Source organism: Manis pentadactyla, chromosome 5 (assembly GCF_030020395.1).
Source record: "Manis pentadactyla isolate mManPen7 chromosome 5, mManPen7.hap1, whole genome shotgun sequence".
Taxonomy (NCBI): Eukaryota; Metazoa; Chordata; class Mammalia; order Pholidota; family Manidae; genus Manis; species Manis pentadactyla.
This window is the reverse complement of record NC_080023.1, coordinates 3,158,899-3,173,711: the sequence shown is the minus strand read 5'-3', so window position 1 is coordinate 3,173,711 and position 14,813 is coordinate 3,158,899. Positions and strand designations below refer to the sequence as shown.

General features: G+C 41.8%; 1 protein-coding gene across 12 annotated transcripts in view; it reads left to right on the top strand.

The window, feature by feature from the left end:
- The first annotated feature begins 305 nt into the window (after positions 1-305).
- The window catches only part of FAM193A (family with sequence similarity 193 member A), a 207,447-nt gene continuing 192,939 nt past the window's right edge, over positions 306-14,813 (top strand). For 11 of the 12 annotated variants that reach the window (XR_005031967.2, XR_005031968.2, XM_036921229.2 and 8 more), the window contains exon 1: positions 306-813. Coding sequence is in view for 9 of the 12 variants with exons in the window: in XM_036921229.2 (XP_036777124.2) it covers positions 586-813 (228 nt within the window). In the remaining 3 variants the exon portion in view is untranslated. The remainder of the gene's footprint in view (positions 814-14,813) is intronic. The other variant, XM_057502035.1, reaches the window with a different exon arrangement.

Genomic DNA, 14,813 nt, shown 5'->3' with positions numbered 1-14,813 from the left:
GGGGCGGGACGGGTGTGACGTCACGGCGCCCCCATGTTCCCGCCCCACCGTGAGGCCACCAAACGCTCGGCCGCGAGCGGCCCGACGGGAATCGTGGTCCCCATCCTGGGCACCCCTGGCGGCGGCGCGGATCTACGGACTTCAACTCCCGGCGTGCTCTGCGCGCCGACGCCCGTTAACGGCGGGGGGCGGGCGAGGCCGGAGAGCGGCGCCAGGGAGGGCGGAGTAAGGCGGGGGGGGGGCTCCTACACTACACCCCTCCCCCTGCCCGCCGCTCCTGCCCCCTCCCCCGACGTAAACTGGGATCCCTTTCCCCTTGTGTCCGCCATATTGGACGCTAACTCTGGTCAGCGGCGGCGCCGGGCCCGCTGGACTCGCCGTTCCTCTGGCCCAGCGACCTGCTCGCAGCTCCCGCCCGCTCGGCCCTCCCCGCCCGGAGGCTCCCCGCGCAGCCAGCGCCCCCCGCCCTCGGCCGGCCGGAGCGCCCCGCCGCCGCCTCAGCCTCCCCGCCTTCCCCGCCCTCCGCCGCCGCCTGCGGCCCCGCGCCCGTTCCGTGCCCTCTCCCCGCCCGCCAGCCCGCCCGCCATGAGCCCGGCCGACGCCAAGCGCGGGGCCAAGCGCCGGAAGAACAAGCGTGGCAGCGGCGGCGGCTCGGGCGGCGGCAACGGCAGCGCGAGCGGCGGCAAGGCCGGCCCAGCGGCTGCGCTGCGCGGCTCCCAGGCCGCGGGCCTGGCGGCCCCGGGCGGCGAGGCGGCGGCCAATGGGCCCCTCGGCCCGGGCGCGGGCGGCACCGCCCCGGGAGGCTACTTCGAGGTAAGCGGCGGCCGGGCGGGGGCGGGGGCGGGCGCGTCGCCTGCGGGGAGAGGGCTCCGCGCGGGTAACGGGCGGCCGGCCGCGGGGGCCGCGCTCGCGCCGTGACAGGCTTCCCGCGGGAGCGGCGAGCCTGCGACGGAGGCCACCCCGGTGCCGGCGTCCCCGGTGAGGCGTGCGGCGCGCCCTGCCACCTGCGCGGCGCTGTCACGGGCCCCGGGGTGGTGCCGACTCGCCCCGCGCGGAGCCCGTCCTTGAAATTACTCGGGTGCGATTCCAGAACAATTACGAGTCAGGTGACGAGTGGGGTTCCCGTCGCATTTCCGAGTGCCTTGAAATGTCTCACTGCTCCCACCTTCTCCGTGTCCTTGCAAATGGTCATTGACAAGTGCCTCCTGGAAGTTGTCTTTTTCTTCTCCAGTGTGGTCATTTGGAAGCCACCTGCCAGTCTTCCGGAGGTGGCAGCCCTGGCCCTTCATCCCCTGCTCCTTAAAAAGTTTTCAGGGGTAATTGGTGGTCTGGTTACTCAGGCATGTGTTTAGTGTTTGAACTTAAGGAATTTGAAAACTAATCGTTTTGTTTATGAAAGCACCTAGCATACACTGCATGTACCTGTGGATTGCTGTACTCTGTTCTGCTCTGGGTCCCAGCTCTTAAGAAGACACAGTGCTAGTCCGTGGGTATGCGGTTGACATAGTCATTTCCACTCATTCAGCTCCTGAAAGATAATGGATTTTTTCACAAGTTGCCTTGTTAGAACGTTAAGTTATTTTAAATACATTTGCAATAAAAAAGAAAAAGCCTCATCAGGAATATTTGTTGCCAAATTATGAGACAAACTGTTTCGTGCAAGATTCCAAATATTGTGCTGGAACTCAGTGAGAGCAGATAAGAAATCGTTGCATATGGCATGGCTTTCTGATGCTTCTGTTTCATGAACATACAGTAATATTTGTGTGTATGTTAGCTTCAGCCTAAAGTATTGCCAGAGTTCTCTGCAGTGTAGTAAGTGCAGTTGTAGATTTCTTTAGGTTGTTACTACATTTGTTTTGCATCCTGGGTCATAGCACTGGACTTCAGTCTCCAGAGGTTGCCGTTTTCCAAAACCCTGGAGAGTGTAACAGGTGTAGTTCTTCGGATCAAGGATGAGACTGGTGCGTTGGATTTTTGGAGGCTGTTAATTAAGGACAGTGTTTGTTCGTGCTAGTGAGGGGAGAGTGGGAGGTCTGCCTACGGAAGTCTTTTACAAAAATGTTGGTTATTTTGCTGTAGTTGGATGTAAAATACACTCATTCCTATTGATTCAATAAAAGCAGGTTGGTGGTATGATAAAAATCCTTTCAGTGGCCTTTTTTATACCATTATTTCAGGTTTTAATAATTCTCATTTACTTTGCTTAGGTAAAATATTGTAATTATTCTGATCACACCATTCAAACTCACATAACCAAATGCCTAGTATTATTTTTGACCTGGCTGTGTTACTGTTAGATTTATGAATCAAGGCTTTTGACTATGACCCACTGTAACAAATAAAATTTATTAGGCCTCATAGTGCCTGCTCCCACACACACAGAAGTTTACAAAATGACACTGATAATTACTGATCTTTATTATTAATAAAATGCTTGTTGTAGTACACAGTTACTTTACCATGCATGTACTGTTGAGCTGTGACCTGCACCTTGAAAAACATTCTTTTATTAAAGTTTTAAAGCTAAAGTTTTAAAGTCTTTGGTTTCCAAATTTCTTCACAAGTGTTTTAATAGTAGTGTATAATAGTTAATAACAGTTAATAATAGATACTCTTACGGTAACAGGTTTGTAACACTGATCACAGAAATTCTTATTATAATTCTGAAGCTTCTGAGTTGTTTCCTTACAGATGGTGAACTCTTTGGGGAACCTTGTCTGCTGCAGAACAGACACGCCAAACAGTGTTTGTTAACAGTTAACAGCCTGGGTAGTGACTGGCCCTGTGTTTCCCAGAGTGGCTTCTGATTGATTCCTGGGCTGCATCCTCTTCATTCCCTACACAGTCACCAGGGTGTCAGAGAGAAAACAGAGTGGGAGGTGTCTTGATTCTCAGGAGCGTTCTCAGCTTCACTGCCCTGTGTGCTGGGCACAGTACTGAGTGTTAGACCCAGAACCACCTTCATCAAGGAGTCTGCTGGGGTAGAGAGGTTTTTCTGTGTGAAGGGGGCTTCTGCAGAGAAACAAAACTTAGGTTACAGAGTTTTGGTCCACAACAAAATTCTGTCACACAACGTTTGGGGGACACAAACTTGATAGACTCCTCATTGTTAGGCAACATACCAACCCTGCACGGGCTCAGTTTTGCAGGTGATAACGTCGCCCAGCTCCTCGTCACTGTCAGGGTTAAACACGGGAAAGTGCTTCAGGAGTGCCTCATGGCACACTCTGCGGGTCTGCACGCCATCATTATTTTCCAAGAGGCTGGGCTGGGCTTTATTAGGGCATCTGCCTTAGGATGCTGTTGATCAGGCTTTTTCCACTTGTGGAATGGGGAGACTGTGTGGTTAAAACATGAACGTGGGTCATGGACAGAGCTTGCTCTGACAGCCTTGTGTGGTGGTCTGCTCTAATGTGACAATAAAGGGTTGACCCCAAAATGAAAAGTTGGTAAGTGAAGGCTATCATGAATGTATCTTACTGTTTTGCATTTCTATTTTAAAATGTTATTTTCATAGTGTTCATGATGTCTTAAGAAAGAAGCTTATAGAATAGGAAACTGTTTTAGTATGGACCCATTTTTGTAAAATATCTGTGTGTATATATTTGCATAGGAAGGTCTGATAGGATATACATCAGAATATTTTGTGGGAATTCTGATGTCTTTTTCCTTTTTGCACATGCCTTAAGTTTTAAGACTTCTACAATGAACTTACAGAGTTAAAAAGGTGAATGATAAAACTTACTATTACCAACATTTTTTTCTTTTACAAATAAAACTAATTTTGACTTTTTCCATCTTTTCACAGTTATATGTTTAGGTATTATATAAAAAATAAAAACATTTACACCATCGGAGTTTTATTTTCTGAATAGGTGTGCAAAATTAAGTCATGTATATATTTACAAAAACCAAATTCCTCTATTATGGAAATTGACCCATTGTCACTGTTAGAATATCAAAATTACATATAATTTATACTAATGTAGGGCTCAAGTGGGCATTTATGGCTATTTTTGTAATGTTGCTGAAGATTTATAAAAGGAAACCATTTGGGGATAGGGATCAAAGTACATCTTCAAACATCAATACTGAAGTTTTAAAGTCAGAAAAATCTGACTGTAATAACCTGAATCCTTTTGCATTGCTGAAAAGTTGGCAAGAAAGAGATAATGTTAGTAATGTTTAAAGGCCATTATACAGTGTATTCGCTGCTTAGGTGGTGTGGTTGTGGATCTTGGGATACATTGGGGTGGGCTTAGAGGCCTGTCCTGGGTTGCAGAAATTGCTGCCATCATGATAAGGTCAATTGTAACTCTCATTCACGTTTGCCTAAGTGACCTGAGGGAGTAGGTAGAATAAAGATCTAGAATCTTATTACATGCTTTAGATTAACTAAGATTAACAATTTGGTGCAGCTGTTAACAGCACCTGTGTAATTCAGTATTTTACATATACAACCATGTAATGATATAGAATATATAGACTATTTCCAGTACCCTAAAAAGTCCCCTTGTTCCCCTTCATTGTCATCCCCACCACTGTTTTGTGCACTTTTTAAAATCTAACTTTTTAAATTAATATATGGAATCTTACATTTGTTTCAGACGTACATAACAGTGGTTCAGCAGTCCTGGTGATCAATTTATGTTGTGATTGTGAATTATTGTACCCTTTTGTCCCCTCTCCCCTCTTGGTAACCAATACTCACTTCTCAGTGTCAGTGAGTCTAATGCTTTGTTCCTTCTGTTTTTGCTTTGTTTTTATACTCCACAAATAAGTGAGATCATGTGATATTTGTCTTTGCCTGGCTTATTTCACTGAGCATAATGCCCTGAAGATCAATCTATGTTGTTGCAAATGGCAGAATTTCTCTTCTTTTTATGGCTGAATAATATTCCATTGTATATATGTACCATATCTTCTTTATCCGTTCATCTACTGATGGACACTTAGGTTGCTTCTGTATCTTGTCTTTTGCAAACAGCGTGGGGATATACATACGGGTACATATATCTTTTTGAATCAGGGATTTAGTTTTCTTTGGGTAAATTCCTAGGAGTGAAATTACTGGGTCAGATAGTATTTTTATTTTTAGTTCTTTGAGGAACCACTATACTGTTTTCCACAGTGGTTGCACCAATTTACATTCCCACTAGGAGTGTAGGAGGGTTCCCCTTTCTCCGCATCCTCACCAGCATTTGTTGTTTTGTCTTTTGGATGTTGGCCATCCTAACTGGTGTGAGGTGATATCTCATCATGGTTTTAATTTGCATTTCCCTGATGACTAGCGATGTGGAGCATCTTTTCATGTGCCTGTTGGCCACCTGAATTTCTTCTTTGGAGAAGGGTCTGTTAAGGTCCTCGACCCATTTTCAGATGAGGTTATTTGATTCTTGGCCCTTGTGGCATATGAGTTCTTTATATATTTTGGAAGTTAACCCCGTATCAGATGAGTCGTTTACAAATATATTCTCCCATACTGTGGATGCCTTTTTGTTCTGATGGTGTCCTTTGCCATACAAAAGCTTTTTAGTTTGATGTAGTGCCATTTGTTCATTTGTTCATTTTTTATAGTATTTATTGTATTTATTTTTATTAAGGTATCATTGATATACACTCTTATGAAGGTTTCACATGAAAACAGTGTGGTTACTACATTCACCCATATTATGGAGACCCCCCATACTCCATTACAGTCACTGTTCATCAGTGTACTAAGATGCCACAGTCACTATTTGTCTTCTCTGTGCTACACAGTCTTCCCCATGATCCACTCCACAACATGTGTACCAATTATAACATCCCTTAGTCCCCTTCTCCCTCCTTCCCCATCCACCGCCCCCCTCCCCTTTGATAACCACTAGTCCCTTTTTGGAGTCTGTGAGTCTGCTGCTGTTTTGTTCTTTCAGTTTTGCTTTGTTGTTATACTCCACACATGAGGGAAATCATTTGATACTTGTCTTTCTCCGCCTGGCTTATTTCACTGAGCATCATACCCTCTAACGCCATCCATGTTGTTGCAAATGGTAGGATTTGTTTTCTTCTTATGGCCGAATACTATTCCATTGTGTATATGTACCACTTCTTATTTATCCATTCATCTACTGATGGACACTTAGGTTGCTTCCATTTCTTGGCTATTGTAAATAGTGCTGCGACGAACATAGGGGTGCATCTGTCTTTTTCAAACTGGGCTGCTGCATTCTTAGGGTAAATTCGTAGGAGTGGAATTCCTGGGTCAAATGGTATTTTTATTTTTAGTTTTTTGAGGCACCTCCATACTGCTTTCCCCAATGGTTGAACTAATTTACATTCCCACCAGCAGTGTAGGAGTGTTGCTCTTTCTCCACATCCTCGGCAGCATTTGTTGTTTGACTTTTGGATGTTGGCCATCCTAACTGGTGTGAGGTGATATCTCATTGTGGTTTTAATTTGCATTTCTCTGCTGATAGCAATGTGGAGCATCTTTTCATGTGCCTGTTGGCCATGTGAATTTCTTCTTTGGAGAACTGTTTATATCCTCCGCCCATTTTTTTTATCAGGTTATTCGCTTTTTGGTTGTTGAGGTGTGTGAGTTCTTTATATATTTTGGATGTTAACCCCTTGTCGATATGTCATTTATGAATATATTATCCCATACTGTGGGATGTCCCTTTTTATTCTACTGATGGTGTCCTTTGCTGTACAGAGGCTTTTACCTTGATGTAGTTCCATGTGTTCATTTTTCCTTTTGTTTCCCTTGCCCAAGGAGATGCATTCAGGAAGAAGTTACTCATGTTTATATTCAAGAGATTTTTGCCTATGTTTTCTTCTAAGAGTTTTATGGTTTTATGACTTACATTCAGGTCTTTGATCCATTTTGAATTTACTTTTTTGTGTATGGGGTTAGACAGTAATCCACTTTCATTCTCTTGCATGTAGCTGTCCAGTTTTGACAACACCAGTTGTTAAAGAGGCTGTCATTTCTCCATTGTATGTCCATGGCTCCTTTATTGTGTATTAATTAACCATGTATGCTTGGGTTTATATCTGGGCTCTCTAGTCTGTTCCATTGGTCTCTGGGTCTGTTCTTGTGCCAGTACCAAACTGTCTTGATTACTGTGGCTTTGTAGTAGAGCTTGAAGTCAAGGAGTGTAATCCCCCCAGCTTTATTCTTCCTGCTCAGGATTGCTTTGGCTATTTGAGTCTTTTGTGGTTCCATATGAATTTTAGAACTGTTTGCTCTATCTAGTTTGTTGAAGAATGCTGTTGATATTTTGATAGGGATTGCATTGAATCTGTAGAATGCTTTAGGCAGTGGCCATTTTGACAATATTAATTCTTCCTATCCATGAGGATGGGATGTGTTTCCATTTATTGGTATCTTCTTTAATTTCTCTCATGAGTGTCTTGTAGTTTTCAGGCTATAGGTATTTCACTTCCATGGTTAGGTTTATTCCTAGGTATTTTATTCTTTTTCATGCAATTGTGAATGGAACTGTTTTCCTGATTTCTCTTGTAGTTCATCATTAGTGTATAGGAATGCAACAGATCTGTGTATTAATTATGTATCCTGCAACTTTGCTGAATTCAGATATTAGTTCTAGTAGTTTTGGAGTGGAGTCTTTAGGGTTTTTTATGTACAATATCATGTCATCTGCAAACAGTGACAGTTTGACTTCTTCCTTACCAATCTGGAAGCCTTTTATTTCTTTGTGTTGTCTGACTGCCATGGCTAGAACCTCCAGAACAAAAGTAGGGAGAGTGGGCATCTTTGTCTTGTTCCTGATTGTAAAGGAAAATCTTTGAGCTTCTCGCTGTTCAGTATGATGTTGGCTGTGGGTTTGTCATATATGGCCTTTATTCTGTGGAGGGACTTGCCCTCTATACCCATTTTGTTGAGAGTTTTTATCCTGAATGCATGTTGAATTTTGTCAAATGCTTTTTCTGCATGTATGGAGATGATCATGTGGTTTTTGTCCTTTTTGTTGATGGGGTGGATGATGTTGATGGATTTTTGAATGTTGTACCATCTTTGCATCCCTGGAATAAATCCTGCTTGATCATGATTGGATGATCCTCTTGATGTATTTTTGAATTCGGTTTGCTAATATTTTGTAGAGTATTTTTGCATCTATGTTCATCAGGGGTATTGATCTGTAATTTTCTTTTTCTGTGGTTTCTTTGCTTGGTTTTTTTAATTAGAGTGATGCTGGCCTCATGGAATGAGTTTGGAAGTATTCCCTCTTCTACTTTTTGGAAAACTTTGAGGCACATGATGGGTGTTAGGTCTTCACTAAATGTTTGATAAAATTCATCAGTGAAGCCATCTGGTCCACAAATTTTGTTCTTCGGTAATTTTTTGATTACCAGTTCAATTTCATTGCTGGTAATTGGTCTGTTCAGATTTTCTGTTTCTTCTTTGGTCAACCTTGGAAGGTTTATTTTTCTAGAAAGTTGTTCATTTCTTCTACATTATCCAGTTTGTTAGCATATAGTTTTTCGTAGTATTCTCTAATAATTCTTTGTATTCTGTGGTGTCCATCATGACTTTTCCATTCTCATTTCTGAATCTGTTTATGTGTGTAGACTCTCTTTTTTTCCTTGCTAAGTCTGTCTAGGAGTTTATCTGTTTTGTTTATTTTCTGAAAGAACCAGCTCCTGCTTTCATTGTTTTATTCTTCTTGATTTTATTTATTTCTGCTCTGTTCTTTATTATGTCCCTCCTTCTACTGACTTTGGGCCTCATTTGTTTTTTTTTCTAGTTTCGTTCATTGTGAGTTTAGAGTGTTCATATAGGATGGTTCTTCTTTCCTGAGGTAGGCCTGTACTGCATTATATTTCCCTCTTAGCACAGCCTTTTCGGTCCCATGGATTTTGCGGTGTTGAATTGTTGTTGTCATTTGTCTCCATATATTGCTTGACCTCTGTTTTTATTTGGTCATTGATCCATCAGTTATTTAGGAGCATGTTGCTACACCTCCATGTGTTTGTGGGATTTTCATTTTGTTTGCGTAATTTATTTCTAGTTTCATACCTTCGTGGTCTGAGAAGCTGGTTGGTTTAATTTCCATCTTTTTAATTTACTGAGGCTCTTTTTGTGGCCTAGTACGTGGTCTGTTCTTGAAAATGTTCCATGTGCACTTGAGAAGAATGTGTATCGTGCTGCTTTTGGTTGTAGAGTTCTGTAGCTGTCTATATGATAACTAATATAGAAAGAATGAAGTCCATGTGTTCTAGTGTGTTGTTCAGTGCCTCTGTGTCCTTACTTATTTCTGTCTGGTTGATATGTCCTTTGGAGTGAGTGGTGTGTTGAAGTCTCCTAAAATGAATGCATTGCATTGTATTTCCCTTCTAATTCTGTTAGTATTTGTTTTACATACTTAGGTGTGACTGTTTTTTGTGTGCAGATATTTATAATGGTTATATCCTATTGTTCGACTGACTGCTTTATCACTATGTAATGTCCTTCTTTATCTCTTGTGACTTTCTTTGTTTTGAAGTCTATTTTGTATGATACAAGTACTGCAACTCCTGCTTTTTTCTCCCTGTTAGTTGCATGAAACATCTTTTCCATCCCTTCACTTTTAGTCTGTGTATGTCTTTCAGTTTGAAGTGAGTCACTTGTAGGCAGCATATAGATGGGTCTTGTTTTTATCCATTCAGTGACTCTTAAGTGTTTTGATTGATGCATTCACACCATTTATATTTAGGGTGATTATCGATATGTGCTTATTGCCATTGCAGGCTGTAGATTCATGGTTACCAAAGGTTTGAGGTTAACTTCCTTACTATTTCAGAGTCTAACTTAACTCTGTATGCTATTACAAACATAATGTAGGTTCTTTAAATTTTTTTTCTCTCTTTGTTTTTATTCCTTCTTCATTCTTTCTATATTAGGTATCATATTCTGTACTCTTTGTCTCTTGACTGACTTTGGGGGTCATTGATTTGATTTTGTATCACCTTAGTAATTAATTGTTCTACTTTCTTTACTGTGGTTTTGTTACCTCTGGTAACAGCTGTAAGTCTTAGGAACACTTCCATCTAAAGCAGTCCCTCCAGCATACACTGTAGAGACGGTTTGTGGGAGGTAAATTCTCTCAACTTTTGCCTATCTGGAAATTGTTCAATCCATCCTTCAAATTTAAACCAAAATCTTGTTGGGTACAGCATTCTTGGTTCGAGGTCCTTCTGCTTCATTGCATTAAATATATCATGCCACTTCCTTCTGGCCTGTGAGGTTTCTGCTGAGAAGTCTGATGATAGCCTGATGGTTTTCCATTGTATGTGATGTTTTTTCTTTCTCTGACTGAAGTTTGTCCTTATTGTTGATCTTTGCCATTTTAATTAAGATTGGGGAAGTTTTCAGCACTTACCTCCTCAAAGACACTTCCTATCCCTTTTTTCTCTCTCTTCTTCTTCTGGTACCCCTATAATGTGAATGTGAATATTGTTCTGTTTGAATTGGTCACACAGTTATCTCAATATTCTTTCATTCCTAGAGATCCTTTTTTCTCTCTGTGCCTCAGCTTCTTTGTATTCCTCTTCTCTAATTTCTATTCCATTTACTGTCTCTTCTACTACATCTAATCTGCTTTTATATCCCTCCATTGTATGGTTCATTTCAGGTATTGTGTTCCTTAATGATTGAATCTCAGTCCTGAATTTGTCCTGAGCTCTTGAATATTTTTCTTTAGCTCCAAGAGCATATTTATGATTTTTATTTTGAAATCTCTTTCAGGAAGATTGATGAGTTCAAGTCAGTTTCACTTGGCCCTTTTTCTGGTGTTTGTGGTATTTTGACTTGAACCAGGTTTCTTTGACATTTCATATTTGTATGTTGTGCCCTCTGGTGCCCAGAGCTCCACTCTATGGAGGTGCTCAGTCCCTGGAGTGATGGAGGAAGTTTCAAGGGAGCGGCGCTCATGCCTAGGGGGAGGAAAGAGTTCTTTCCTGCTTCCTGGCTGCTGTGCCTGTCTCCACTGCCAGAACCAGTGTGCTGAATGCACAGGTGTAAGCCTGTATGTTTTGTGTTTGGAGCTGCCGTAGGTGGGGCGTCCCTCTCACTGGCCTGATGTCAGGGCAGGGCCTGCTTGTTTGCTAGCCTGTGCGACAGGCTGGGAGCAAGGTGCAGCAGGGTGCGTATCACGGTGGGGGCCCTCGGAGCTGCATATCCATCCAGGGGAATGGAGCGCCTGAAGCTCCTGAAAGTTCCTCACCTGCTTGGCAGAGTGAGCCTGGACAGTTTTGTCCACCTGTGCTTTCTCCTGAGCAGCAAGCTCTATGCATTCCTTTACCCTTTAGCAGCCCTCTCACTGTTAGGAAGTCTGTCAGACTACTCACCTTTCTTTTGTCCCAGATCAGCTGGATGTGGATCCCTGTTCTCCACAAGCAGCTGGAATCTCAGCCTCTCCAATTATTCTTTCCAACCCCACTAATCTCCAGAGCACCATGCAGTGTAGGTTCATGCTCCCAGAGCAGATCTCCAGAGCTGGGTGTTCAGCAGTCCTAGGCCTCAACCCCATCCGCGCTCCTTTTCTCTTCCTCCCACCAGTGAGCTGGGGTAGGGAAAGGGTTTGGGTCCTGCTGGATCACGGCTTTGATACGTTACCCTGTTCCCTGAGGTCTGTTCTTTTCTCCAGGGTTACACAGTCTGGTGCAGCCTTCTTTCTTGTTGCCCTTTCAGGATTAGTTGTATTAACTATCTTTTTGTATTATATGTGGCTTTGGGAGGAGGCTTCTGTGTCACCTCTCACACTGCCATCTTTTTCCCATTTGTTCATTTTTTATTTTGTGTCCCTTGCCTGAGGAGATGTGTCCGGGAAAAAGTTGCTGTGTTTATGTTCAAGAGATTTTTGCCTATATTTTCTTCTAAGGATTTTATAGTGTCATAACTTACATTCAGGTCTTTGATCCATTTTGAATTTACTTTTGTGTATGGGGTTAGACAATGATCTAGTTTCATTCTCTTACATGTAACTGTCCAGTTTTGCCAACACCAGTTGATGAAAAGGCTGTCATTTCCTCATTGTGTATCCATGGCTCCTTTACTGTATATTAATTGACCATAATGCATGGGTTATTATCTGGGCTCTCTGTTCTGTTCCATTAGACTATGGGTCTGTTCTTGTGCCAGTACCAAACTGCTTTGATTGCTGTAGCTTTGTGGTACAGCTTGAAGGCAGGTAGCATAAACCCCCCAGATTTATTTTTCTTTCTCAGGATTGCTTTGGCCATTCAGGGTCTTTTCTGGTTCTATATGAATTTAATAATGATTTGTTCTCATTCGTTGAAGAATGCTGTTGGTATTTTGATAGGGATTGCATTGAATCTGTAAATTGCTTTGGGCAGAATGTCCGTTTTGACAATATTAATTCTTCCTATCCGTGAACACAGAATAGATTTCCACTTGGTGTCTTTAATTTCTCTCATGAGTGCCTTATAGTTTTCAGAGTATAGGTCTTTCACCTCCTTGGTTAGGTTTATTCCTAGGTATTTTAGTCTTTTGGCTGCAGTTGCAAATGGAGTTGTTCTCCTGATTTCCCTTTCTGCTAATTTGTTGTTAGTATGTAAGAATAGAACAGATTTCTGTGTGTCAATTTTGTATTCTGCAATTTTGCTGACTTCAGTTATTAGTTCTAATACTTTTTTGGTGGAGTCTTTACAGTTTTCTGTGTATAATACCATGTCATCTGCAAATAGTGACGGTTTAACTTCTTCCTTACCAAATTGGATGCCTTTTATTTCTTTTTTGTATTTTTTTATCAAGGTGTCATTGATATGCAATCTTATGAGGGTTTCACATGAGCAACATGTGGTTCCAATCTTCACCCATACTATCAATGATAGTTCCCTCCACACCCCATTGCAGTCACTGTCCATCAGCGTAATAAGGTGCTGTAGAGTCACTATTTGTCTTTTCTGTGTTATCTTGCCTTCCTAGTGACCCCTCTACATTATGTGTGCTAATCATAGTGCCCCTTTTTTCCCTTCTCTTTCCTTCCCCACACTCCTCATCCCCACTCCCTTTGGTAACCGCTAGTCTCTTGAATTCTGTAAGTTTCCTGCTGTTTTGTTCCTTCAGTTTTGCTTTGTTGTTGTACTCCATAAATGAGTGAAATCATTTGATACTTGTCTTTCTCCACCTGGCCTATTTCACTGAGCATAATACTCTCTAGCTCCATCCATGTTGTTGCAAATGGTAGGATTTGTTTTCTTCTTATGGCTGAATAATATTCCATTGTTATATGTACCACATCTTCTTTATCCATTCATCTACTGATGGACACTGAGGTTGCTTCCATTTGTTGGCTGTAGTAAATAGTGCAGTGATAAACGTAGGGGTGCATCTGTCTTTTTCAAACTGGGCTGCTGCATTCTTAGGGTAAATTCCTAGAAGTGGAATTCCTGGGTCAAATGGTATGTCTATTTTGAGCATTTTGAGAAGCCTCTATACTGCTTTCCACAACGGTTGAACTAACTTACATTCCCACCAGCAGTGTAGGAGGGTTCCCCTTTCTACACAACCTCGCCAACATTTGTTGTTGTTTGACTTTTGGATGTTGTCCATCGTAACTGATGTAAGGTGATATCTCATTGTGGTTTTAATTTGCATTTTGCTGATAACTAGCGATGTGGAGAATCTTTTCATGTGTCTGTTGGCCATCTGAATTTCTTCTTTGGAGAACTGTCTGCTCATCTCCTTTGCCTGTTTTTTAATTGGACTTTTTGCTTTTTGTTTGCTGAGGTGTGTGAGCTCTTTATATATTTTGGATGTCAACCCTTTATTAGATCTGTCATTTATGAATATATTCTCCCATACTTTAGGATGCTTTTTGTTCTTTTGATGGTGTCCTTTGCTGTACAGAAGCTTTCCAGCTTGACATAGTCCCACTTGTTCATTTCTGGTTTTGTTTCCCTTGCCTGGGGAGATATATTCATGAAGAAGTCGCTCGTGTTTATGTGCAAGAGATTTTTACCTATGTTTTTTCCTAAGAGTTTTATGTTTTCATGACTTACATTCAGGTCTTTGATCCATTTCGAATTTACTTTTGTGTATGGGGTTAGACAGTGATCCAGTTTCATTCTCTTACATATAGCTGTCCAGTTTTTCCAGCACCAACTGTCGAAGAGGCTGTCATTTCCCCATTGTATGTCCATTGCTCCTTTATTGTATATTAATTGACCATATATGTTTGGGTTAATGTTTGGAGTCTCTATTCTGTTCCACTGGTCTGTGGCTTTGTTCTTGTGCCAATTCCAAATTGTTTTGATTACTGTGGCTTTGTAGAAGAGCTTAAGTTGGGGAGTGAGTTCCCCCCCCTTTATTCTTCCTTCTCAGGATTGCTTTGGCTATCTGGGGTCTTTGGTGTTTCCATATGAATTTTTGAATTACTTGTTAAAGTTCATTGAAGAATGCTGTTGGTAATTTGATAGGGATTGCATCAAATTTGTATATTGTTTTGGGCAGGATGGCCATTTTGACAATATTAATTCTTCCTAGGCAGGAGCATGGGATGAGTTTCCATCTGTTAGTGTCCTCTTTAATTTCTCTTAAGAATGTCTTATGGTTTTCAGGCTATAGGTCTTTCACTTCCTTGGTTAGGTTTATTCCTAGGAATTTTATTCTTTTAGATGCAATTGTGAATGGAACTGTTTTCCTGATTTCTCTTTCTATTGGTTCATTGTTAATATATAGGAAAGCCACAGATTTCTGTGTGTTAATTTTGTATCCTGCAACTTTGCTGTATTCCGATATCAGTTCTAGTAGTTTTGGAGTGGAGTCTTTTGGGGTTTTTTATGTACAATATCATGTGATCCGCAAA